At 50.8% G+C, this 25,400-nt stretch overlaps 1 protein-coding gene across 3 annotated transcripts in view; it reads right to left on the bottom strand.

Annotated features, from left to right (window-relative positions):
* Positions 1 to 2,108: 2,108 nt before the first annotated feature.
* LOC132502717 (protein HIRA) overlaps positions 2,109 to 25,400 on the bottom strand; it is a 74,723-nt gene continuing 51,431 nt past the window's right edge. For all 3 annotated transcript variants that reach the window (XM_060118784.1, XM_060118786.1, XM_060118787.1), the window contains 10 exons: positions 21,103 to 21,307; positions 20,651 to 20,755; positions 18,953 to 19,101; positions 17,080 to 17,241; positions 16,905 to 16,963; positions 16,602 to 16,707; positions 15,258 to 15,380; positions 14,733 to 14,896; positions 12,910 to 12,998; positions 2,109 to 2,898 (listed from right to left, as the gene is read on the bottom strand). In XM_060118784.1, coding sequence (XP_059974767.1) covers positions 2,782 to 2,898; positions 12,910 to 12,998; positions 14,733 to 14,896; positions 15,258 to 15,380; positions 16,602 to 16,707; positions 16,905 to 16,963; positions 17,080 to 17,241; positions 18,953 to 19,101; positions 20,651 to 20,755; positions 21,103 to 21,307 — 1,279 coding nt within the window. In that variant the 3' untranslated portion in view covers positions 2,109 to 2,781. The remainder of the gene's footprint in view (positions 2,899 to 12,909; positions 12,999 to 14,732; positions 14,897 to 15,257; positions 15,381 to 16,601; positions 16,708 to 16,904; positions 16,964 to 17,079; positions 17,242 to 18,952; positions 19,102 to 20,650; positions 20,756 to 21,102; positions 21,308 to 25,400) is intronic.

Below are 25,400 nucleotides of genomic sequence, written 5' to 3' on the forward strand. Positions count from 1 at the left end.
TCTGGAGCAGTGCTCTAATTCTCCTCCAAAACTGAGGCAAGACTTCCTGAGTAACTCTTCTAACCCAAGCCTGTGAGTTATGAGTTTTTCTAGTCCTGTTGGTAGGAACAGGCACTATTCCCAGCCCTGGGTGACAACTGGACAATTTTCACCCTAATCCTTTCAGATGGTTCTTTGCCTGGCCTCAGCCATCTCCTCATCACACAAGCACTGATCAGTATGCAGCTGAATATGCAAAGGCACTCCCTCTGCTGAGCTCCAGGGTTCTCTCTCCATGGAGCTCCCTCCTCTCTGGGATTCTGTCCTGAAAACTCTAGCTGCCTTGGTATTCCTGGGCTCTCAGCTTCATGTCTTCAACTCAAGTATTCTGCTGGGCTCTCCCTCAGCTTCCCCTCCCTTTGCTGCAGCCTGGAAACTCTCTCTCCAGGTAGGAACCTGGGGCAGTCACAGGGCTCATCTTCTTTGTTTTCCATCTCCCAGGGATCACTGTCCTTTGTTTTCTGATATCGAGTGCCTTGAGACCATTGTTTCATGTTTTTTCTTTTTTTTTTGCGGTACGCGGGCCTCTCACCGCCGCAGCCTCTCCCGTCGTGGAGCACAGGCTCCAGACGCGCAGGCCCAGCGGCCATGGCACACGGGCCCAGCCGCTCCGCGGCACGCAGGATCCTCCTGGACCGGGTCACAAACCCGCGTCCCCTGCATCGGCAGGTGGACTCCCAACCACTGCGCCACCAGGGAAGCCCCTCATGTATTTTGACTGGTTCCTTTGGTTGTTTCAGGCAGAAGGGTCAGTTTGGTCCCTGTCAATCCATCTTGGCTGGAACCAGAAGTTTCCAACCAGTCTTTCTGCTGCTTGTCTCCTCTCCTGTCCAAATAGTAGTGTATAAAAACACTTGATTGTCAAAGTTTTATTCACAGGAGCATGTGCTCAGTGCCATGACTTTGTCTCTGTGATCCCAGTTGGTCCTCACAACGATGTATGTTTTCTTTTTTTTAAAATTTTATTTATTTTTGGCTGTGTTGAGTCTTCGTTGCTGTGCAAGGGCTTTCTCTAGTTGCGGCAAGTGGGGGCCACTCTTCATCGCCGTGCGCGGGCCTCTCACTATCGCGACCTATGGCCTCTCTTGTTGCAGAGCACAGGCTCCAGATGCGCAGGCTCAGTATTTGTGGCTCATGGGCCTAGCTGCTCCGCGGCATGTGGGATCTTCCCAGACCAGGGCTCGAACCCGTGTCCCCTACACTGGCAGGCAGATTCTCAACCACTGCGCCACCAGGGAAGCCCCCATGCACGTTTTCTTAACCTCACCTCCCTTTGACAGCTGAAAAGTGAGGCCCACGTTTTTCCTGGTTTGGATCCCAGGCAGGCATGCCAGTTCCGAGGCTGCGTGCATCCTGGGGCTCCAGAGTTCTCAATGCCTGCGCAGCATCTCTGGCTCATTCCTGAGAAAAGCTCACACTTGTAGCCTGGCTTCTGGGTGTCCATGCCCAGATGCAGCGTGTGCGCTGGCTCTGTTGGGCATGCACGTGTGCCTGGTTCTCATGCAGCCACATGACTTCTGAGTGAGACAGGCAATGGGATGGCCACCTGGCAGGGAGGTGCCGAGGAGGTCCAGGACCCAGGGGAGAAGGTGCTTGGCCCTCACCAGGCTTGAGGATTCTGTGATTCTGGCTGTCTCTTCTCCTGTGGGTCAGCATCGGGACCACTTTCTAAGAAAATCCCAGCTTCCAGATAATTCTTCAGAAAACTCGAGTCTGTATTTATGGATTTCCTTGGTGCCCAGCACAATCAGGGACCCGGAGCACAGCACAGACAGAACCAAGGACCTCTCCACCTGGCTTGGGAAAAGACAGGTGCATGGTGGCCAGCCCGCTTGCCCAGCTCAGCCTGAGATGCTACATGACCAGGAAAGTGACTCCATGCCGTGAAATGACTTTTTGCATGGAGGGGCTGGGGGGGATCAGATGACATCAAAGGCGAGGGATTCACAGTGCAGGGGAGGGAGGTGGAAGTTAGAAGGAAAAGGCAGGGGAAGTCAGGACCATTTGGTATCCAATGCGTGTTCATTTATTTTACACTTACAAAAGAAATCACCCACCCTCTGCCCCATCCCCCCAAAAAGTCTCTTTTTACAAACATTTAAAAATTAAAACTAAATGAAGATAGACAAGTTAATTTCAGTACAATTATTTTTCAATGTAGCTGTCATAATTAGAGTTTAAATTTCCTACAAGTGACCAATGTCCAAGTGACTTATAGGGAAATCCTGATTATTGGCCAAAAGGAAAATTCCATATTACAAGTTAGCAAATTCTAGTACAAAAATAGTCCATGTGTTGGAATAGGCTTTCTTTTTACATAGGTCTCAGGTCAGTCTACTGACTGCATAATACGCTAACGTCTCAGGGTTCTCTTTCACAAATGGCTCATTCGTCATAGCTGGAGCAGCACGGCGCCTACAGTAGCAGGGCTAGTATCCATCTGGGGACCGTGCTGAAGACAGCAGGCCTGGGCTGCCTCACTGGCCCCGGGGCAGTTGGGCAGAGCCCCAGCTCTGCACCAGGGTCCTGGAGGGAGGAACGAGTTGTGGGCAGAGCTGCTCCCCCTGAGGGAGAAACAGGCCCAGGACACAGGAAGTGTGCCCAGGGGCTGGGCCGGTACTGGTGCGGGACAGCCCACCTCCTGCCAGTGTCTCCTCATCCTGTAGCCCAGCGAGATAAGAGGCCGACCTGTGTGTCCTCATTGGCGAGAGTGTGGCCCTGCCCTTGCTGCGGCTGGGCAGGCTACTTGTCCCTCAAGATGTCGAGCTGTTCCTGACACTCGGTGAAGAGGCGCTGGAAGCGGAGGTTCTGCCCGATGACTGGCAGCAGCTCCTTCAGCAGGTCCCTCTTCCGCAGACCCTGCGGATACAGGAGTGACAGCTGAGTGCAACTGACAGTGAGGAGAGCTAGACTGGGGGGGGGTTTCCCTGGCCCAACAAAGACCCTTGTGCCCATCTGCCCCATGGGCACCCCCTGGAGAAGCCATAGATGGATGAGAACAATTTCTCTATATGCTGGGAGGCCTGGGACAGCTAAAAAGCTGAGCTTGGGCACATGGGGTGGAGTGGCAGGGCCCAGGGAGGGACACAGTTCAAGGGTGGGTACCAGGTAGGTTCTGCTCTTCCGTGTCCCCTAAGTCTGCTGGCACAGTCACCGCTGGCCTCTGATTGCACTGGTTAGTGGCCAGAGTAGCCTGACCTTCCAGAGCAGGATGGAAGTAAGGCTACCAGGGCAGAGGGCCAGGCAGACGGCTATCCTGGAGGGGCCACTCCCTTATGTGGATGTGCTCCAGGGACTTGAGGTCAAGGCCAGGGGCGAGGAGGTGCCTGGGTGACAGTGACTGGCCTTGGTTTTACAGTCCTGGAGTCTCTGCCCTCAGCTCTTGCCTATGCCTCCTCCACCCTGGGTGGCACCATGTCTGCCTGGGCCCTCCTGCAACATGCATTGCCACGCAGGGTCTCCACCGCACAGACCCTTGAGGAGCACGGCTGCTGCAAAGGGAAAACCACCAACTGACAGCACTGACCACTGGAAGAGGAGGGCCAATATGTTAAAACAAGTGTGGTAACAAGATGATGAATTATAGAAAAGAACCAAGTGTAGATACCAAGTTTGAGCAACACAGTGGTTGAAGGAGATGGGATTAGCAGGAGACTGGACACTGCTGAAGACCAAGTCAGAGTGAGGTCAGATGGAGGAGCAGCCCACACTCAGCAGGGAGGCAGGCAGAGGGGAAACTGTAAGAGGAGAAACTGTACTGTTGCCTACAAAGGCAGGTGGAGCGCAGCAGGTAGGCCCAACATCCACATAATGGATCCCACAGGAGACAGAGAAAGAAGAGAGAAGGAAATATTTAAAGAAATAATATGGGTATATTTCACATAATTAAACAACAACGAATGGCCTTAGGTTGAAAGGCTCCACTGAGTGCTGATCAAGTAATATATGGGAAAACTGATAACCAGACACATTAGAATGAAATATACAGAATTTTCAGATATAAAAGACAGAAAATTTCTAAAGTACAAGAACATATTACTTATAAAAGATGACATACCAAGATTCACAATAAAGTTTTTTTTTTTTTTTTTTGGCTGTGCTGCATGGCCAAAAAAAAAAAAAAAAAAAAAAAGATGGCAACTCATGACCAAGTACAGTTTATCCTGGAAATCAAGGAGAATTTAATATTAGAAAACTTAGAACTGGAAAATAGGAAATAAAAAGATTATTTGAGATGACTTCATGGTTTAATCCACATAGGAAATGCAAAACAATTAATGGACAAATTAATAAAAATAATAGAAATGTGTAGAAAGATGGCTGGTGATTAATATACCAAAGTCAAATGCATATGTACAGCAGCAATGAATAATCAGAAAACATAAAACAACTTATCACTCAGAATAGCCACAATTATAAAAATCTAAGAATAATTCTAAAAATGATGCGTATGGCCTATGTGCTGAAAATTTAAAAACTTTACTGGAAGGCATTAAAGAAAACCTAAATGAATGGAGAGTACTGATGGGAACAGTAGCATAGTATAGATATCAGGACGGAGGCTGCAAAAGGCAGTGGTGAGCAATGTGGCATGTGAAAGCTGCAGGGGAACTGCAGACCCTTGGGAACCTGGGGTCAAGAGATACAGGTAGAATACAACAGAATGTCTAAGGTTGTGGAAAGAAGCAGGAGTGAAACTTTTAGGGAAATTAAAAAATTTAAAAGCAGTCTTGTATAGCATAAGTGGAAATACAGCACATGTTGAAAATGGATTAAACTCCTTAATCAAAAAATGGATAAAAGAACAGGATCCAACTATATGCTGCTTACAAGGAACTCACTTAGATCTAAAGGAGGATATACACAGGTTGAAAGTGAAAGAATCAAAAAGATAGCCCATGTAAATAATAAGCAAAATAGAAAAGAGATGGCTATACTAATAATAGACAATATAGACTTTATGTCAAAAATTGTTATAAGACACAGGACACTGTATAATGATAAAAGGGTCAATTGACCAAGAAGATGTAACAGTTATAAACATATACCCACCAAACATCAGAGTTCCTAAACACATGGTGCAAACATTATCTGAATTGAAAGGAGAAATAAGACAGTCCTACAATTTGCAGAAGACTTCGATATCCTATTTTCAATAATGGATAGAACAACCAGACAGAAGATCAATAAGAAATAGAGAGAGGGGCTTCCCTGGTGGCGCAGTGGTTGAAAGTCCGCCTGCCGATGCGGGGGACGCGGGTTCGTGCCCCGGTCTGGGAAGATCCCACATGCCGTGGAGCGGCTAGGCCCGTGAGCCATGGCCACTGAGCCTGCACGTCCGGAGCCTGTGCTCCGCAACGGGAGAGGCCACAACAGTAACAGTGAGAGGCCCACGTACCGCAAAAAAAAAAAAAAAAAAAAGAAATAGAGGACCTGAAAAGCAGTATAGACCAACTGGACCTAAAGGACACATATGCAGAACACTCCACCCAACAAGAGCAGAATATACATTTTTCTTAAGTGCATGTGGAACATTCACCAGGACAGACCACATATTAGGCTACAAAACAAGTCTCAATAAGCTTAAAAAGACTGAATCATAAAAGTGTCTTTTCCAATCACAATGGAATGAAACTAGAAATCAACAGCAGAAGAAAAACTGGAACACACACAAATATGTGGAAATTAACACACTGTTAAACAATCAATGATTCAAAGAAGAAATTACAAGGGAAATTAAAAAATATCTAGGGACAAATGAAAATTAAAACACAACATACTGGAATGCAGCAAAAGCACTGGCTAGAGAGAAATTTATAGCTATAACAATCTACAAAGAAAGATTCAGAAATCAAATTAATAACAGAACATTGCATTTAACAAAACTAGAAAAATAAAAGCAAACTAAACCCCAAACAAGCAGAAGAAAATCATACATATCAGAAATTAAGTAAAATGGAGAACAGAAAAACTATAGAGAAAATAATAAAACCAAAAATGAATTCCTTGAAAAGAGCATCAAAATTGACAAGCATTTAGCTACATGGACTAAGAAAAACAGAAGACTCAAATAATGAAAATCAGAAGTGAAATAGGGACACTGCAACTGATGCCACAAAAATAAAAGGAGTATAAATAAGAGAATACTATGAACAACTGTACACCAACAAACAGGATGACCTAGATAAAATGGACAACTTCCTAGAAATACACAGCTTACCAAGACCGAATCATGAAGAAATAGCAAATGTGAACAGATCTATAAGTAACAAGGAGGTTGAATCAGTAATCAAAAAGCTCCCAACAAAGAAAAGCCCAGGACTGACCAGATGGCTTCACTGGTGAATTTTACCAAAAATTTAAAGAAGAATGAACAACAATCCTCTACATACTCTTTCAAAAAACTGAAGAGAAGAGAACATGTTTAGATTCATTGTATGAGACCAGCATTATCCTGATACGAAAGCCAGACAAAGACACTACAAGGAAAGAAAATAGTCCAATGTCCCTTGTGAACACTGATGAGTGCTGAACAAAATACTACTGCAGGGGCTTCCCTGGTGGTGCAGTGGTTGAGAGTCCACCTGCTGATGCAGGGGAAACGGGTTTGTGCCCCGGTCTGGGAAGATCCCACATGCCGCGGAGCAGCTGGGCCCGTGAGCCATGGCCGCTGGGCCTGTGCGTCCGGAGCCTGTGCTCCGCAATGGGAGAGGCCACAACAGTGAGAGGCCCACATATCGCAAAAAAAAACCAAAAAAAAAAAAACAAACAAAAAACCTACTGCAGTGGTCCCCAACCTTTTTGGCACCAGGGACAGGTTTCGTGGAAGACAATTTTTCCACGGGCCGGGGGTCAGAGGTGGGAGATGGTTCAGGCAGTAATGTGAGCAATGGTTCAGGCAGTAATGCGAGTGATGGGGGGATGGTTTAGGTGGTAATGCAAGTGATGGGGGAGATGGTTCAGGAAGTAATGTGGGTGATGGGGGGGATGGTTCAGGTGGTAATGCAAGCAATGGTTCAGGAAGTAATGTGAGTGGTGGCGGGGGGCATGGTTCAGGAGGTAATGCAAGTGATGCGGGAGATGGTTCAGGTGGTAATACAAGTGATGGGGGGGTGGTTCAGGTGGTAATGGGAGTGATGGGAGGGATGGTTCAGGAGGCAATGCAAGCAATGGTTCAGGAAGGTAATGGGAGTGATGGGGGGATGGTTCAGGCGGTAGTGCGAGCGATGGTTCAGGAGGTAATGCGAGCGATGGGGGGGATTGTTCAGGCAGTAATGCAAGTGATGGGGGAGGTGGTTCAGGCGGTAATGCAAATGATGGGGGGATGGTTCAGGTGGTAATGCAAGCAACAGTTCATGCAGTAATGGGAGTGATGGGGGGATGGTTCAGGTGTAATGCAAGCAACAGTTCAGGTGGTAATGGGAATGATGGGGGGATGGTTCAGGCAGTAATGTGAGCGATGGTTCAGGAAGTAATGTGAGCGATGGGGAGTGATGGGGAGCAGCAGATGAAGCTTCACTCGCTTGCCCGCCACTCATTTCCTGCTGTGCGACCTGGTTCCTAACAGGCTGCGGACTGGTACCAGTACTGGTACTAGCAAACAGAATTTCACAGCAAATGGAAAGGCTTATATACTATGACAAAGTGTGATTTACTCCTGGAATGCAAGGGTGGTTTAAGAAACTAAAATCAATCAATGTAATACACCACATTAATAGAATGAAGAAAAAAAAATCCCAGAAGATCATCTCAATTGATGCAGAAAAAGCATTTGACAAAATTCAACACTCCTTCACTACTAAAACAATCAACAAACTGGTAATAGGAGGAAACTATCTCAATAAAATTAAGGCCATATATGAAAAGCCCACAGCTAGTATCATGCTCAGTGTTAAAAGACTGAAAGCTTTTGCTCTAAGGTCAGGAACAAGGCAAGGATGCCCCACTTTCACTTCTATTCAACATAATACTAAAAAGTCCTAGCCAGAACAATGAGGCAAGAAAAAGAAATAAAAGACACGCAAATTTGAAAGGAAGAAGTAAACTTATTTGTTTGCAGACAACATAATCTTATATGTAGAAAACCCTAAAGATTCCGCAAAAAAACCCATTAGAACTAATAAATGAATACAGCAAGTGTGCAGAATATGAAAGCAACACACAAAAATCAGCTGCGTTTTTATATACTGCCAACCAACAATCTGGAAAAGAAATTAAGAAAACAATTCCATTTGCAATAAGCTCCAAAAGAACAAAATACTTAGGAATAAACTTAACCAAGGAGGAGAAAGACTAGTATACTGAAAACTACAAAATATTGCTGAAAGAAATTAAAGAAGATATAAATAGGGCTTCCCTGGTGGTGCAGTGGTTGAGAGTCTGCCTGCTGATGCAGGGGACACGGGTTCGTGCCCCGGTCCGGGAAGATCCCACATGCAGCAGAGCAACTAAGCCCGTGCGCCACAACTACTGAGCCCACGTGCTGCTAAAGCCCGCATGCCTAGAGCCTGTGCTCTGCAACAAGAGAAGCCACTACACTGAGAAGCCTGCACACCGCAACGAAGAGTAGTCCCTGGTGACCGCAACTACAGAACGCAGCAATGAAGACCCAATGCAGCCCAAAATAAAATAAATTAAAAAAAAAATGGGCGGAAGACCTACATAGACATTTCACCAAAGAAGACATACAGATGGCCAAGAGGCACATGAAAAGATGCTCAACATCACTTAATTATTAGTGAAATGAAAATCAAAACTACAATGAGATATCATCTCACACCGGTCAGAATGGCCATTATCAAAAAATCTAGAAACAATAAATGCTGGAAAGGGTGTGGTGAAAAGGGAACCCTCCTGCACCATTGGTGAGAATGTAAATTGATACAGCTACTATGGAGAACAGTATGGAGGTTCCTTAAAAAACTAAACATAGAACTTCCATATGACCCAGCAATCCCACTACTGGGCATATACCCTGAGAAAACCATAATTCAAAAAGAGACATGTACCACAATGTGCACTGCAGCACTATTTACAATAGCCAGGACATGGAAGCAACCTAAATGCCCACTGACAGATGAATGGATAAAGAAGATGTGGCACATATATACAATGGAATATTACTCAGCCATAAAAAGAAATGAAATTGAGTTATTTGTAGTGAGGTGGATGGACCTAGAGTCTGTCATACAGAGTGAAGTAAGCCAGAAAGAGAAAAACAAATACTGTATGCTAACGCATATATATGGAATCTAAAAAAAAAAAAATGGTACTGATGAACGTAGTGACAGGGCAGGAATAAAGATGCAGATATAGAGAATGGACTTGAGGACATGGGGCGGGGAGGGGAAGCTGGGGCGAAGTGAGACTAGCATCGACATATATACACTACCAAATGTAAAACAGATAGCTAGTGGGAAGCAGCGGCATAGCACAGGGAGATCAGTTTGGTGCTTTGTGACCACCTAGAGGGATGGGATCGGGAGGGTGGGAGGGAGGCTCAAGAGGGAGGGGATATGGGGATATATGTATACATATAGCTGATTCACTTTGTTGTACAACACAAACTAACACAGTATTGTGAAGCAATTATACTCCAATAAAGATGTATTAAAAAAAAAAGGCATAAATTCAGAAGAGCGCTGAGGCCAGAAGGGGATGTGGCAGACAGGAGTTGGCTCTGTCCAGACCTGCTCCAAGACTTCCCTGCCATACTCTTCACAGCTTGCCTTCCTGGCCTCCCTCCCAGTGGGGGTGCCCAAGTGGTCTGCTGGCTGCTGTGAGGCATGGGCTGGCTTTCCTTTTAAGAGGGTGGATGCTACTGGTACCGGTTTCCTTCTGTCTTCCTTCCTTAAATTGGACATGAAAGCCATCTTATGACGTGAGGGAGAGGCCAAGAGAATCAGAGATACAGACCTCCACTTAACTCCAAAGGACTTGTTTTGGAGGACAGAATAAAACGACTTCAGCCACCACTAGACAGGGTGTCATTTACCTGCAGTTGAAAGCATTTGTCATGGATACTGGGGACCCCGAGCAGACCAGTGGTTTTAGGCAGCTGGCAGAGGTAAAAAGCAGGTAGCACTGCACTGATGGTGCTCCTGGGAAGGGAGCCACAGGCTCTCCTGGACAAAGCTTGGGGTCAGCAAGAACAGCAGGAAGGAGGGGGACAGGAGGGTGCATGGCTGGTAACCGGTGGCCTGCCTGTGCTCCCCGCCCCATCTTGGCCTAGAGTGCCCACCTTCAGGCTGAGACAGAGAACCTCTATGTAGAGCTCTGGCTAACGTCTTGGGCTCAGGCCCCCAGAGTGGCAGCTGGGCACAGAGTGAAGCCCCACAACCCGGCCAAGGGTAGGGCTTTGTCAGACACGTGCTCCCCCACCCCGCAAGCAGATGGCCTGTCAGGCTGCCCAGAGGTGAGGTGTGCTGGGAAACAGCTCGACTACTGCAGGTAATTCAGAACACCCTTCCTGTTGAGGACGGGGGACAAAGCTGGTTAAGCAGAAGCAGAACTCCAAGAGCTAATGTGCTGGGGTGAAGGACTGAGCCGGGGTGGGGGAAGGCAGGAATCCAGAGGGACACCTTGGCCTTGGGGACATGTACTGATGAGGAAGAGGCTGAGTGGGCTTCTGTCAGAGTTGGGAGCCCGGGGGACCAAAGCAGGGGCCTAAGGCCCATGAAAAGTGGGGGTCCCTGGTAAAGCACCTCTTCTTTGTGCTGGTATCCCCAAGGGATGACCCGACCCTAGAATAAGGGTAAACTGGAAGGAAACCAGCCCCTGCACCAGTCAGTGCCCAGCCCTGAAAAGTCCCCAGGCAGCCCAGAGAACCTCCATCCTGACCGGGTTGAGACCCTGCAGAGCGGGTGGCTTAAGAGTTGGCACCGAAGCAAATAAAATGCTCTGTGCAAAAGCAACATCACCTGAGGCTCAAGCCATTTCTACAAGTAATTTTTCAAATACCATGTCCAGCAGACAGTTGAAAATAACCAGGCACTTAAGGAGATAAGATAACGTGAACGAGAACCAGTAGAAACATTTATAGGCAATAGAGACAGACCCACAAGGGCTCCTGATACTAGGACTATCAGACATGCAACTTTAAAATAAAATAACTAAGCTTACTGTGCTCAAAAGACTAAAATGAAAATTTCAAGGAGAATTAGAACTATAAAAAATGATGGAGCAGATTTTAAGAAGGGAGGACATGCTATCTCTCTGATGATGAGGGAAATGAAAGGGAAGCTATAACCAAAGACAGCCTCTAAGTAAAGTCCACAGAATGAATGAAAGACATAGACCGAGAGCTTTGTGAGACTTGAAAGCACCAAGGCAGGATCCCGAAAGAACTTACAAAGCAACGGAAATCGGACTGGCGGCAGTTTTAGCAACAGCAGCAAATGCTAAAAGTCTGTGGCACAATACCTTCAAAACTCTAAAGAAAATTGATTTTGAACTTAGGATTCTAGTAACCAACTAAATTAACATCTACAGCAACAAAATAAAAAATGGAGGCCAAGTACACACCGAGACCTCCAGAGTCCTCCCAGGACCGACCCTCCAATCTTTCACCTCTTTTACCCTCCCATCACCTCTGCTCAGCTGCTCCTTTTACACTCGAGCCCTCATACCTCAGGGCCTTTGTCCTCACTGTTCCCTCTGCCTGGATGTTCTTCCCCCAGATATCTGCGGGGCTTCCTCCCTTACCTCCTCTGATCTCTGTCAATCAGTCAGGGCTTCCTCGATCACTGGATGTAAAACAGCACCCCATCAGCACTCCACACCCCTGCCCTCTTCATTGGTGTTCACAGGACCCATCCCCGCCAACACGTTACATGTACTTGCTCATTTGTCTCCAATCTGCCTCTGTCTGCATGAAGGCGGGGCCCCTGAGCCTTGCTCGCTGCAGCCGGCTGCAGAGCTACGCCTGGCCAGAGTGGGGCTCCACCGGCAGCTGTCCAACGGCTGAGTGAAGCAGTGGAGCGAACCATGCCCCCAGTTCCCCGCCAACCTGTTCCTTGCCGAAGTCAATCAATACACTCTACCCACTTGTGTGAGCCACAGTCTCATCTGTGCAATTTCATTATGTTCATTATTCTCTTTCCCTCACCTGCTCCACATCCAACCACCCACCTGCCCAGTCTTGTAGGTTCTGCCTCCAAAATACATCTTGAATCTGCTTCCTCTCCCTTCTCTGTGGCTGCCACATGGATCCAAGCTGTCTTCAGCTACTGCCAGGTCTGCCTTGTCCCGACTGCTCTGCTACATCAGCGCCAACTCCTCTGCCGGCTCCCGCTGCCCTAGACTAAACCCCAGCTCCTCACAAGGTTCCAGGGATCCACCTCCTGCCCTCTCTGGACTCACGTCACACCCTCTCCTCTGCCAACGATGTTCCAACCACATCGGCCTCCATGGGCCAAGCCCTCTGCACTTCTGTCACCTCTACCAGCACATTCCCCGGTCTCCACGCAGCAGGCTCATTCCTGTCCTGGGGTTTCATCCTGCAAGTCCTCTTCCGAGGCCTCCCCGCCGCATTCTCCCAGGCACACCCATCATTGCCCTGTTAACTGAACTGCTTACTCGCTCACGTCTGCCTCCTGACCGGACTATGAGCCTCACTACTAACAAATCCACAGCCCCCGGCAAGCGGCTTTCCCAGCACAGGCACGTGGCTGAGTGGACGCTCCCTCAGCCCCTGATGCCAAGGGCTCCTGCCAGGGTGGGTGGGCTGGCAACTCGCCCTCTCTCTGATGCCGGCAGTGTGCTGGAAGAGTGTAACAGGGAAGAATTTCAAAGCACTTTGGCATACTTTTCAATTTCCACCTTTATTTTTCAGGAGAGATTTCTTGTGGCAAAAAGGAAAGTGGCACTTACTACTACTGTTGACTCCCATTGGCTTCCAGTGGAGGAGTGAACGGGCCCCAGTAAGTCCTTGCATATTTCTCGGAGTCGGTATTCAAACCCTAATTACAGAAAACAAAAAACAAAACAAAACAGAAATAGGAACACATTACAAAAAGAAATAAAGTCAAGAACAGGCTCAGTTGTTGTGTACATCAAAGCAGAAAGAACAAACACTCACTTTGTTGCCTCCTTGTCTCAGTTCAGCGCTCAGAGGCCATAGCGAGAGGCTCTGACTCACCCGCCCAATCCCAGGAAACACACGCAGTGGCTGCTGTGTGCTGGGCCAGGGAAGACGAGACGTGGAAGCTCTGGGACAGACCCCCCAAGGGGGTGGAGAATGTGGGGGCTGTGGGAGGAGGGGAGTGGGCTGAGGGGGCCTATTGGAGAGAAGAGGTGGGGGCAGACGTGCAGGGTCAGGTGGTGTCCTTCGGGAGAAGATGGGCGTGGGAATGAGTTTGGGCGGAGGAGGTGGGGCTACGGCACAGCCGGGGGGCGGTGGGTGGGGGGAGCGCCAGCCACGCTGGAGGCAGAATCAGTGACAGCCGAAGCCACAGGGAATGGAGGAAACCAGCCAGTGATGAGGGTGGAACCTGAGGACGCTTAGAGGAGAGCTGGTGTCCCTGTGAAGCTCGAGTCCTCCTCCCCCGAGGGAGGAAGGAGGGACAGAGAGGGTAGGGGAGTTGTGCGCGGGCCCTGGGCCATATGTGCGTGAAGATGGAGAAAGAGAAGCAAGAGGTTGAGGTGAGGTGTCCCCTACGGGGGCAGCCCCAGTGAACTGACACCCAGGATGGAGGAAACCAGAGAGGAGCTGGAGGCAGGCTTTCCGGGGGTACGGGGGTGAGGCCACACGTGACCCGAGTGCCTGGCAGAGGCGCAAGGTTGCAGGAACACTGAGTGTTCAGTAAGTCTGGGCAGGATGAGTCCATACCGAACTCATCCCTGGGGTCTGTGGGGGAGGGGTCTGGCAACGTGATGGGCGAATTTTGCGAGTTACACCCGTAGAGGTCGGGCAAGTTTTTCTCTGTCTTTTCCGTACTTAATTTGTTTTCTCTAAATCATGAACAAAACAGGGGAGGAGTTGAAAGCAAAGCAAGAAAGGCAGGAGAGGGTGTGGGGGTGCCAGCTCCGTGACCAGGCCCAGGCTGCGTGGTGACACAGGGAGAGCTGGGGAGGGCCATCCCCAGGCCACGGCCGTGGAGGCCAAGCTCAAGCGGAGGGAAGCTGGCAAGGCCGGAGCCCACGCCTGCCTCACAGGGAATCAAGAGGCTGTGGGAGGTCACGTCTTCCAACACCCTGCTGTCTGCTGACCCACAGAAGGAGCGGGGCGGGGTGAGGAGGGGGATGCTGGGACGGGGATATGGGTGTAAGAGCCCTGGTGGGGAAAGCTGGGCTGGAGGGCCGAGGGGAGGTGCTGGACAGCAGGTTGGCCCTTCCAGGAAGGAGAAAGAGAGGGACAGGCCCACTGATGCTCTGAGGGGGCAACGAGGTCAGGGGGAGTTGAGCCTGTGTCTGTGAGTCCTCTGCCCCCACACCCTCCTGCCACCAATCCTTGTGGCCTCAGGGGCTGCTCGGTTCAGCCCGTGGTGGGGCTGGACACCTGCTGGGCTGCCCACCTCACTGACTTGGGAGCGGGAGGCCAGGGCCCCAGGGGGCGACCACGGGAAGCCGGGAGGAGGGAGGACAGAGCCCAGGCTGCTGCACCTGGGCCCTGACACTCGGGCCCTCGGGAGGGTCCCATTGGGATGGGGACTGAGTGGGGCCCGGGAGGACAGTAGGACCACCGGGAAGCTCACCTTCGTTCACGAGGTATCGCACGTAGAGGAGGAGCCAGTGGCGGTACTCGTGGCTGGAGCGCAGGGTGAGCGCTGCGGCGACCTGGCTCTCCAGGTAGGCCAAGGTGGTCTCCTGCTGCACCATGTGAGGCACGGAGAAGAGCCGGGCTGCCTGCCTCCCTGAGCTGCTGGGGCGGGGAGGGGGCAGGTATCAGACTCCACGGCAGCCCAACCGCCCCCAGGTCCTGCTGTTCTGCACCTCCCATCTAGCCCCCGAGGGGACAGGCCAGCAGCCCAGGCCCCCACCCAAAGTGCAGCCCAACATGGGGATCCATGACCCGCAGCCCCTCAGACTGCCGCCCAGGTCTTGAAGTGACAGAGCTGTGACCGTGCACCCTGAGACAGTGCCCAGTGTGGCTCCCAGCCCTCAGCAGCCCCAGCCCAGCCCTGTGAGTGCCGCTGGGCTCAGGCAGTCAGAAGGCAGGCCTCGGAGGGACCACGTCCACACAGCCGGCCGGATGCCTCCCCTGCACCCGGGTCACCTACGTGGAGGCGCGGCCCTGGACTATGGCTAAGGGCCCCGAGCACAGCATGGCGTCCTGGGGTGGCAGGCTGCTCCTGAAGTCTGCACACTGGGCCAGGGAGTCCTGCTTGTCAGAAACCAGGTTCCTGGGGAGGCAAAGGCAGGAGCGGAACTCAGGGAAACCAGGAGGCCCAGCAGAGGCAGGCAGCAAGGGGCACTGAGGGAGCTGAGGTCCCTGTATGCCCATGTAGGGCCTCCTTACTCGGACACTCCGGCCCTGGGTCTCAGGTCCTGGGGGCGGGGGGCAAGTATGCCTGGGATGCTAGTCTGTCTGGAAGCCCATGTGCTGCGGCCCTCGGAAGCAGCTGAGGAGTCCCGGCGTCCAGCCTCCCAGAGCTCACACAGCATCCCAGGCATCAGTGCTTCACATTCTCTGGACCCTTCACACAACTTAAAAACAGCCTGGTGCCTACAGAGTCCACATTTCCCTTCTCAAATAACCAGCTTGTTTCCATTATTATACTAATCACATACAATACACGATATTTTGCAATTTGGAAGAGCAGGGAGTGGGGATCTTGAGGGTTGCTGTTTTTTTTTTTTTAAACTCAAGAACGAGATCTCAGTCTGAGGATAAACTTGTGTCTGGCAACCCTTAACAGAGACGGGCTGGATGGCGGCACACTTGGGCCTGAAGGAGCAAGGTGCAGGCAAGTGAAAACTTCTGATCGGCTGGTACATGAGGTACACGCTTCCTAACTCTGGGTTAAGATCTCTGATGTACAAAGAAGTTTTTCAGGGACTTCCCTGCTTAGGACTCCATGTTTCCTATGCAGGGGGCCCAGGTTCGATCCCTAGTTGGGGAACCAAGATCTGCGAGACATGCAGCGCGGCAGAACAAAAAAAAGAGGTTTTACCAATATAGAAAAGGACTCCAAAATAGACAGAGCAAAGGTACAGACCTCACATGTGGTGAGTGACAGTGCAGCCCCACTAATGCACCAAGCCAGTCGGAAGTGTCCCTTGGCTCCAACTAAGCTACAAAACAGCAGGGCTGGATGAGGCTGCCGTGAAGCTGATGGCACCTACGGAGGCCAGGCTGGAACTACTCATCTACAATCATAAAAGTTCAAATGTCTGCTCCAGACAAAGTGACCCCCAGGGAACAGTGCAGGGGAAGGACAGCGTCCCTGTGTACGGGTCTGAGGGCAGAGAGGCAGGGGGCCGGCAGGGATGGGGGCTGCACTGCGGCCTCCACTCTGGCCAGACTCCCAGGAGAAGTGGGCCAGGCGGGGCCCTTGCTGGCTGTGCTGGGTTCCGGCTCAGATGGACCCTCCACGGGACAGGGCTCAGGGCGGCGTGCTTACCACGCAGACAGTGACGGGTTGAAGCAGTAGGCTTTCCCGTCCGACAGGTTCATCACGGGGATTCCATGCTGCGTCAGCAAGATCTGTGACACCGTCATGTCACTTCCTAGGGAGACACCAAGAAGGGGTTCCAGCGTATTCCCGTCAGTGGGTGCCATGGCTCCCGCAGCCCTAGCCACGCAGAAGGGACCCCAGAGCCTGCTCTCCGTCTTGGCTGAGAGGAGCCCTTTGTGCCACACCTGGATTTGAGCTGCCCGCCCCCAACCCCACCCCAGCGACGGGGCGGCCCCCTGCCAGGCTCACCTGCCAAGATGGAGTGTAGGGACTCTTCCTTCACCACCACTATCTGCCTGTGCACATCCCTGGGGGAGACAGGAGCAGCTCACCCTCCAGCCGGGCCCGAGGGCCTGTGTGCCGGCGGGGCGACCCTCCCTGCAGCAAGGGGCACCCGCACAGCCGCTCCCGCCCTGCCTCTCACCAGACGGACAGCGTGGCTGTGGCGGTGAGGGCCATGACGTAGGAGCCGGTGCAGTGCAGGGTGGAGATCGGGGATGGCAGCAGGATGGGAGGGAGGAGGCGTCGACCACAGGTGGAGAACACGGACAGCATCCGCTTTTCACAGGCGACACACACCACGTCACTGGGGGAGCAGGGGGCTGGCGTCAGGGGGGCTGGGAGCTCTGGTGGCCCCGAGATGCAGGGACAGAGCCAGGCCAGGCGGCAGAGCTGATGGTGCCTACTGGAGACCTCTGCCTGGAGATGGAGTCCTCTCTCCGATGCGGTGGCTCAGGCTTTTCTGGGCTCACACGGAACTACCCCCAGGGAGCACATGCCCGAGGACCAGCGGCCCTGACAGTGAGCCAGGCAGCAGGCCTCACTGTTCAGGAGCAGCTGCAGAGCACCCCCCCCCGACAGTCTCCTAGCTGAGACCAGCCAGAGGGGCCCTGGGAGGCCTCTGCCCAGACAGGCCGGGGGGAGTGTGGGGACGACAGGGTGTGTCTCCCACAGGGGGCACCCAGCTGTGCTCAGAACGCCTTCGAGACCGGGGTGAGAGACATGTCGCTCCCTGAGCGAGAAGGGCTTCACCACGAGTGTGTCGGCGCAGTCTCGTGTCTCTCCTCTGAGCACCCACTAGGTCCCTTGGCTGTGCCCGGCACAAGCAGGCTCCGCCTTCCTAGTGGGGCCCCCTGGGGTGAGAGCGAGCCTAGAGTGAGGCCAGAGCCTCAGACCCCAGGCAGTGGGAGCAGGCGTGCAGCCAGCACAGCAAGGTCCGGCCCAGCAGCCCACCGGAGCCCTGTTCCAAATCATTTCTGGGCCGCCAGCCGGCGCCTACAGTCTGCACGGGCAGCCAGCTCACAGCGAGGTCAGCCAAGGAAGAGGCCGTGGGTCCCTGTGTTCTGTCTGCTCGTCCCCGTGGTCAGGGTGCACCTGCAGCCAGCCCACTGTCAGGGATGTCGAACCTCTGGAGCTGCGGCGCCGGGGGCAGGTCTGCACGCTGGGCTGGGGCCTGGCTGGCCACTTGGCTGGACTCCCCGGCAGCCTCGAGGTCACACGGGGAGGCTGTGCTGACACACCTGGCTCTCAGCTGGGGCGTGCCGGCTGTCTTGGGACCAGGGACGAAGGGGGAGCCCCAGGGGACGGAGGGAGGAACAGAATGGTGGTTCCGTCCAGGCCCAGCACCTGGCTCGCTCAGGGCCAGGGTCACAGACATTTGTGAGTGTTTCACATGCAGCCTCATGATAAAGGATTCCGGGCCTAATGAAAACGACCACATATAAGCTGAAAGCTCTGTAAGACCCTCGTAGGGGTACTGAGCACACAGTCCCGACTGGGGCCATACGTCCCTGGGTCCTCTTTCCAGATGGAGCATGTGCGGGGCCACCTCCAGGGGTGGTGGAAAGACACTGGGTGACTGACCACCGAATTCAGGTCTCCCCCAAAAGGGCAGATCTGGAAAGGGCTGGCCTTGGGACTCTGAGGACAGTCAGAAATCCATGCTGACTTCCTTGGATGAAAACCTGGGGTCCAGAGAAAAGGCCAGCCAAGGTCAGAGAGAGGCAGGCAGAGCTTGGCCTGGAAATGGAGACTTCAGGAATCCGACTAGAACACCCAGGGGGCTTAGGTGACCCTCCAGGACTCAGTTTCCTCTTCTGTAACACGGGGGTGATGGTGCCACCTTCATGGGGTGCCCCAGTGACTTGGATGACTCAGGCACCAGCTCAGTCCTGAGCGAGGCTGGGTGTAGGCCTCCCTCAGACAGGCCACCTCCCAGGACAGCCCCGTGCCCCACAGCGCAGTGCAGGGTCTTGCTTTACGTTAAAGGCCGGTGGGGTGCAGACCCCTGCTCTTACCAGCTGCCGGCAGCGGTGAGGATCCGGCTGGTGAGTACTGTCTCCCATTCCTTCCCTTCCCGGCTGCACTTCAGGCGGCTCAGCTTTATGCCCCCTACGGCCGTCACCTCGTTCTCCACCTCGATGTACATGGAGGGGTCGGAGCTCACCTGGGGGAGAGAAGCAAACAGAATGTTTTCAGCAGCAGTGGCCTCAGACGTGGGCCACGGACAGGGGGAAGGACACGCAAGGGTGGACACAGCTGCCGGCCAACAGCAGGCTGGGGTTGGGGGTGGTCACAGGGCAGGACAGGGGGCCAGAGGTCCCAACGTGCAGCCCCCAGGGCAGGGCAAGTCCCAGGAGCTGGTGTCCACCTTGTCCTCTGTGCAGTGGAGCAGAGAATCGGTGTCACAGCTAAAGACCTCGAAGCCTCCAGATCCCACCACCTCCTCTCACAAGGGAGGATGCAGAGAAGGCAAGCAACCGGCCAAGAGAACACGGCACAGAAGGACCCCAGCCCGCTCAGGGGGACAGGGGTCTCCTGACTCCTAACTGAAGGATCTTCAAAGACTGTCAGGTTTGGCCAGAACAGAGGCTGTGTCGGCACTTGGAGGAAAGGTCTGGAAAGCCCTTAGGGTCTCCAGCTCCTTGGCAGTGCACCTTGGCATGCACACTGGAGCCCAGTGTCACTGACAGGAGGGTCCCCAGAAAAGCGTGGGGAGACGTGTGCAGTTCAGCACCAGCTCCACACGGGCTCAGCCTCGTGTTTTGTGTCTGGGGAGCGGACAGACAGATACCCCACGTGGGACCTAGGTGAGCGGTTTGTACTTGTGTGGCCACATAGTGGGTGAGCTGGGGTGGAGGGTCAGCTGTGGCTGGGGGCTGGGCCCCCAGAAACCAACAACAGCTCCACACAGCACTCCGCAAGGAAGGCCCGGGGGTGAGGGGGGCTGGGTGAGTTTGGGAGGGGGATTTGTGCGAAAAGAGCCAGGGGGCCCCACCCTTAGACCCAGAAGGACCTGTCCACCTGCCCCCTGGCAGCCCTGAGGGGCAGCCTGGGCTGGGGCAGCGTGCAGCCCACCTGCATGTGGGGTTTTAAACGGTTTCCCGAGGACATGAACCTGAGCTGAGGTATAGAGGGTGGGAGATGACGGTGTGTGCAAGGCCTGGCACGGGTGCTGGGCTGAGCAGCCAGAGGGCCTCTGGGAATAAAGGACTACTTGCTGTATATCTGTGTTTTGAACAAGCCTGTAGTTAGAAGACTCCACTAGAGACCTTGAAAGGCCCTGATGATGACCCCACGCTGGGCACTGGGAAGTGGATGGGCCAGCAGGCTGGTCAAGAGACAGACCAGTGCCACACGGTCCCATGGGCTGAGCCCACGGCCGAGAGTGGAGATCGAGGAGGCTTCCAGGAGAAGGAATACCTGGGACAGGTCTTGAAGGAGCTGGGCACCCAGAAGATGGAGGGCAAAGCCATGAAGGAGAGGCGTGGGAGCTGGGGAAGTGAGGGGTCCCAGAGAAGAGACCAGCCGTCTTGTTAAGATTGGGTGGCTGCTCTGCTCAGCCACAACTTCCCCCAGAAGGTGATGGAGAGCCACTTGAAAGCAGCCCCAAGTCTGTGACAATTCAAGGTTTACAGCTCCCAGAGGGTGGGGGTGGGCAGGCGGACAAAAAGAATGTGCAGGCTCGGGAGGGAGGGAGGCGGAGGCCTGCTCACCTGCAGGGTGAAGGCTCTCTGGGGGCCCGGCATGGGCAGCTTCAGCGCAGCTGCTGGGACAGACAAACACACGGCGTCCTTCTCTGCGGTCAGGGCAGCTGGGGACTGCAAGAGCAGAGATGTCCCTGAGCCCTGCCCGGCACTGGAGGGCAGTGCTAGGTAAAGGTGAGTCACCAGAGGTGAGGCTGGGCCTACTACCTGGGCGTTTCCACCCTCTGTGAGGGCAGATGAATGCTACAGAGACCCCTACTGCAGAGACGAGGCAGCTAACCCCAGGGAGGGGCTCAAGGACTCTGGGTGGGTCGGGGCAGTTCTGGAGGTATACGTGTCCACGCCAGCTGTCCCCACACCGATGAGGCATGTGGGGCCCCCCTTCTTCCCCAGGGCATATGCAGGCCCCCACACCGAGCTCAGGAGGTGGGCCGGGGGCAGCACCAGCCCGCCAGCCTCACCTGCAGAGACAGGGACATGGGCATGAGCCGTGAGTCCTTCCGAGGCCGCCCTTTCTTCTTCTTCTCCACCGTTTCCACCTCGAGCTCCAGCTTCCGCTTGGAGAGTGAGGAAGGCTTGGCCACAGGGACCTTCTCATCGCTGTCACTGCTGCTCTCCAGGACATCCCGGGGCCGCAGCTCCTTCACAAGGCTCTGCTCTTTCAACCTGCACAAACACAGACACCCGTGGCTTTTCCACAGGACTACTAGTTTCATGATCATCAATAAAATCCATACTCATCCCCCAAAGTTAACAAATTTAAAAAGTAGGAGAGGACTTCTGGTTTCTGCTCTAAGATGCAAACAGCTTGGGAGTCGTCATTCTCACTCTTAAAATAAGAGGAAAACTGAAAACCTGTATACCAACAACTCTCCTTAGACCCACCAGAGAAACCGCTGCCCTGACAACTGGAGACAAGGCGAAGACATAAAACCGCCTGGAGCCCCACCAGGGAGGGAGGAGGGCACCCACATTTGTGTCAGTTTTACCTCCAGGAGCTCCACCAGTTGTCATGGGTGGAGATCAGGAATGGAGTGCTCCTCCCATATGCTTTGGGCTGAGGAAGGGGAAAGCAACCACTCTGAAACACACCCAGAGTCCTGTTCTCCTTAACAAAAGCCTTCCCCCAAGGAAAACTACTTTACTGAGTATGATGTGACCTGGGGGCAGGGCAATCAACCAACTCCAGCCTAGCCCCCCTCCACATGCACTAAGAAACTCTCTTGAAGTTGGGACTCTGGCCCAACAACAACATAGGAGACTTAATCATGCGACTAAAGAGTGCTTCTCCTCCCCAATACCTCACAAAATCAACAGGGCCCCTGTGTAATAAGAACACTAGATCACAACTAAGAGAACTGCAAGACACAGTCTCCATTTAACAAGGAGTTTCTAGGGAAACTCAAGGAAAACAGGGAGAGAAAAGCAAGGACACCAGAAGAAATGGAAGCCTCTGACACCTGCAGCTTCAGGAGACAGTAAACAAGACCTAATTCTTACCAGGTAAACAAAACCTCACATTAAAGACCTTTTACCCCCAGTTCCTATTATTTAGTACATTATGTCCAGGTTTCAACAAAAATTACAAGACACGATAAAAGGCAAAACAAAACAAAATCAAACAAAAACCCAAAATGAAACACAGTCTAGAGATGGAGCAGGATCAGAACCAGAGTCAGACATGGCAGCAATTTTGGAATTATGAGGCCAGGATTTTTAAATAACTATTATTAATATGTTAAGGGCTCTAATGGAAAAATTTGAACACACAACAACAGATGGATCATATAAGCAGAGAGAATTTAATAATAATAATAATAGCTAAGACTTTTTCAAAATTAATGAAAGATACCAAACCACAGATCTGAGCTGCTCAGAGAACACCAAGTAGAATAAATACGAAAAAATTCACACCTACCTACACATAACATAAACTGCAGTAAACCAAAGACAAACAGAAACTCTTGAGAGAAGCAGAGGGAAAAATACACTTCAGCTAATAAGGGGCAGAATAAAGATTACAACAGACCTCTCTTCAGAAACCGTTCAAGCAAAAACTGACTGAAGTGAAACATATAAGGTGTTAAAAACAAACCCACCAACCTAGAATTCTGTATCCATTGAAATTATATATCAAAAATGAAAGAGAAATAAAGGTTTTCTCAGACAAAAATAACAAAAAGACACTAGAGGAAATGTGTTGCCAGCAGAACTGCCTTGCAAGAAATGTTAAAAGAAGTTCTTCAGAGAGAAGGAAAATGATACAGGTCAGAAACTTAGATCTGCATGAAGAAAGTGCTAGAGAAAGAATAAATACTGTAAGAATTTTTATTTGTCTTATTCTTAATTAAAAGATAACTTTTTGGGAATTCCCTGGCAGTCCAGTGGTTAGGACTCTTTGCTCCAAATGCAGGGGGCCCGGGATTGATCCCTGGTTGGGGAACTAAGATCCCACATACTACAATAAGCACGTGTGCCACAACTACTGAGCCCGTGAGCTCTAGAGCTCAAGCGCTGCAACTAGAGAAGCCCGAGTGCCATAACAAAGACCCAGTGCAGCCAAAATAAATAAATAATTAATTAATTAAAAAAAGAGAACAAATCACATTCTCTAAATAAGAAATAAAAAATAGAACCTAATCATATTAAAAAAAAAAATCCCTAGTCGGGGAACTAAAATCCTACAGGCCACACACACACACACACACACACACACACACACACACACACACACACAAAAGTGAAAGATAACTTTTTGTTCAAACTAGTAACAGCAACAATGTATTGGATGATAAGTGAAATAAATAAACAGTAGCAATGTTATATGTCTTGGAAAGAAAGAATTGGGAATACTTGGTTAACAGGCACCTGCACTACCCTTTCAGCATTATAACATTATTTGAAAGTGTACTTAGTTACAAATGTTTATTTCAAACTGTAGGGCACCCACTAAAAAAAATTTAAAAAGCAGTACAGTTGACATGCTAAGAGAGACAATGGGGGAGATACATTATCTTACTATCTAAGATATTCTTAGATAATGCTAAGAGATAATATAAGAGAGAGAAAATGGAATCATACCAAAAACATGCTCAATTAAAACCAGAGAAGGCAGAAGAAAAAGGGGGAGACCAAAATCGTTAAGAATATGGTAGATACTAATTCACTATATCAATAATCACTTTAAATATAAATATTCCAAATATACCAATTAAAAGAAACTGACAAAAAGAATGAAAAAGAAAACCCAAGTATATGTTGTCTACAAGAAACTCAGCTTAAATATAAAGACACATAAATTAAAAAGGCTGGTTCCAACTATATGACATTCTGGAAAACAAAAAACTATGGAAATAGTAAAAAAAATATCAGTTATTGCCAGGGGTTGGGAGGAGAGAAGGATGAACAGGCAGAGTGCAGAGGATTGTTAGGTCAGTGAAACTATGCTGTATGATACCATTATGGTGGTAGATACATGTCCTTATACATTGTCCAAACCCACAGAATGCAAAACACCAAAGGTGAACACTTAATGTAAACTATGGACTTTGGGTGACAATGATGTGTCTGTGTAGTTTTATTGGTTGTAACCAATGTACCACTCAGATGTGGGATGTCAACAGTTAAGGCAGAGGGCTATATGAGAACTCTCTGTACTTTCTGTACAATTTTTCTGTGAACCTTAAACTGTTCAAAAAAAATAAGTCTACTCTTTATTGTTTTTATTTTTTAATTTTTTAATTTTTTTTTGCGGTACGCGGGCCTCTCACTGCTGTGGCCTCTCCCGTTGCGGAGCACAGGCTCCGGACGCGCAGGCTCAACGGCCATGGCTCACGGGCCCAGCCGCTCCGCGGCATGTGGGATTTTCCTGGACTGGGGCACAAACCCGTGTCCCCTGCATCGGCAGGTGGACTCTTAACCACTGCGCCACCAGGGAAGCCCCTAAGTCTACTCTTTAAAAAAAGGGATGGAGAAGGACATGCCACACTAACACTAAGTAAAAGAAAGCTGGAGTAGTTGTATTAATCTCAGACAAAGCAGTCACCAGAGTAAGGAAAATTATCAAGAATAAAGACAGGCATTGGGCTTCCCTGGTGGCGCAGTGGTTGAGAGTCCGCCTGCCAATGAGGGGACATGGGTTCGTGCCCTGGTCTGGGAAGATACCACATGCCGCGGAGCGGCTAGGCCCGTGAGCCATGGCCACTGAGCCTGCACGTCTGGAGCCTGTGCTCCACAATGGGAGAGGCCAAAACAGTGAGAGGCCCGTGTACCAGAAAAAAAAAAAAAAAAAAGACAGGCATTATATGATGATAAGAGGGTTGATTTTCCAAGAAGACATAGCAATCCTTAATATGCATACATCTAACAATAGAGTGTGTCAAAATACATGTGGAAAAACTGATAGAACTGGAAGGAGAACTAGACAAGTCCACTATTATAGCTGGAGATTTCCATATACCTCTATCAGTAATCAACAGATCCAGCAGACAGAAAATCAATAAGGACATAATTAATTGAACAGTACCATCATTCACTGTATTTAATTGACATTTATAAAATACTTCATTTATCAATAGCAGAATATACATTATTCTCAAGATCACATGGAATATTCACTTGTATAGACCATATTCTGGGTCATAAAACATACTCTAACAAATATAAAAGAACAGAAATCATACAAAGTATGCTTCAAGACCACAACAGAATTAAAGTAGACATCAATAACAGAAAGTCAGAAAACTCACACATCTTTCAT

Source organism: Mesoplodon densirostris, chromosome 15 (genome assembly GCF_025265405.1).
Source record: "Mesoplodon densirostris isolate mMesDen1 chromosome 15, mMesDen1 primary haplotype, whole genome shotgun sequence".
Taxonomy (NCBI): Eukaryota; Metazoa; Chordata; class Mammalia; order Artiodactyla; family Ziphiidae; genus Mesoplodon; species Mesoplodon densirostris.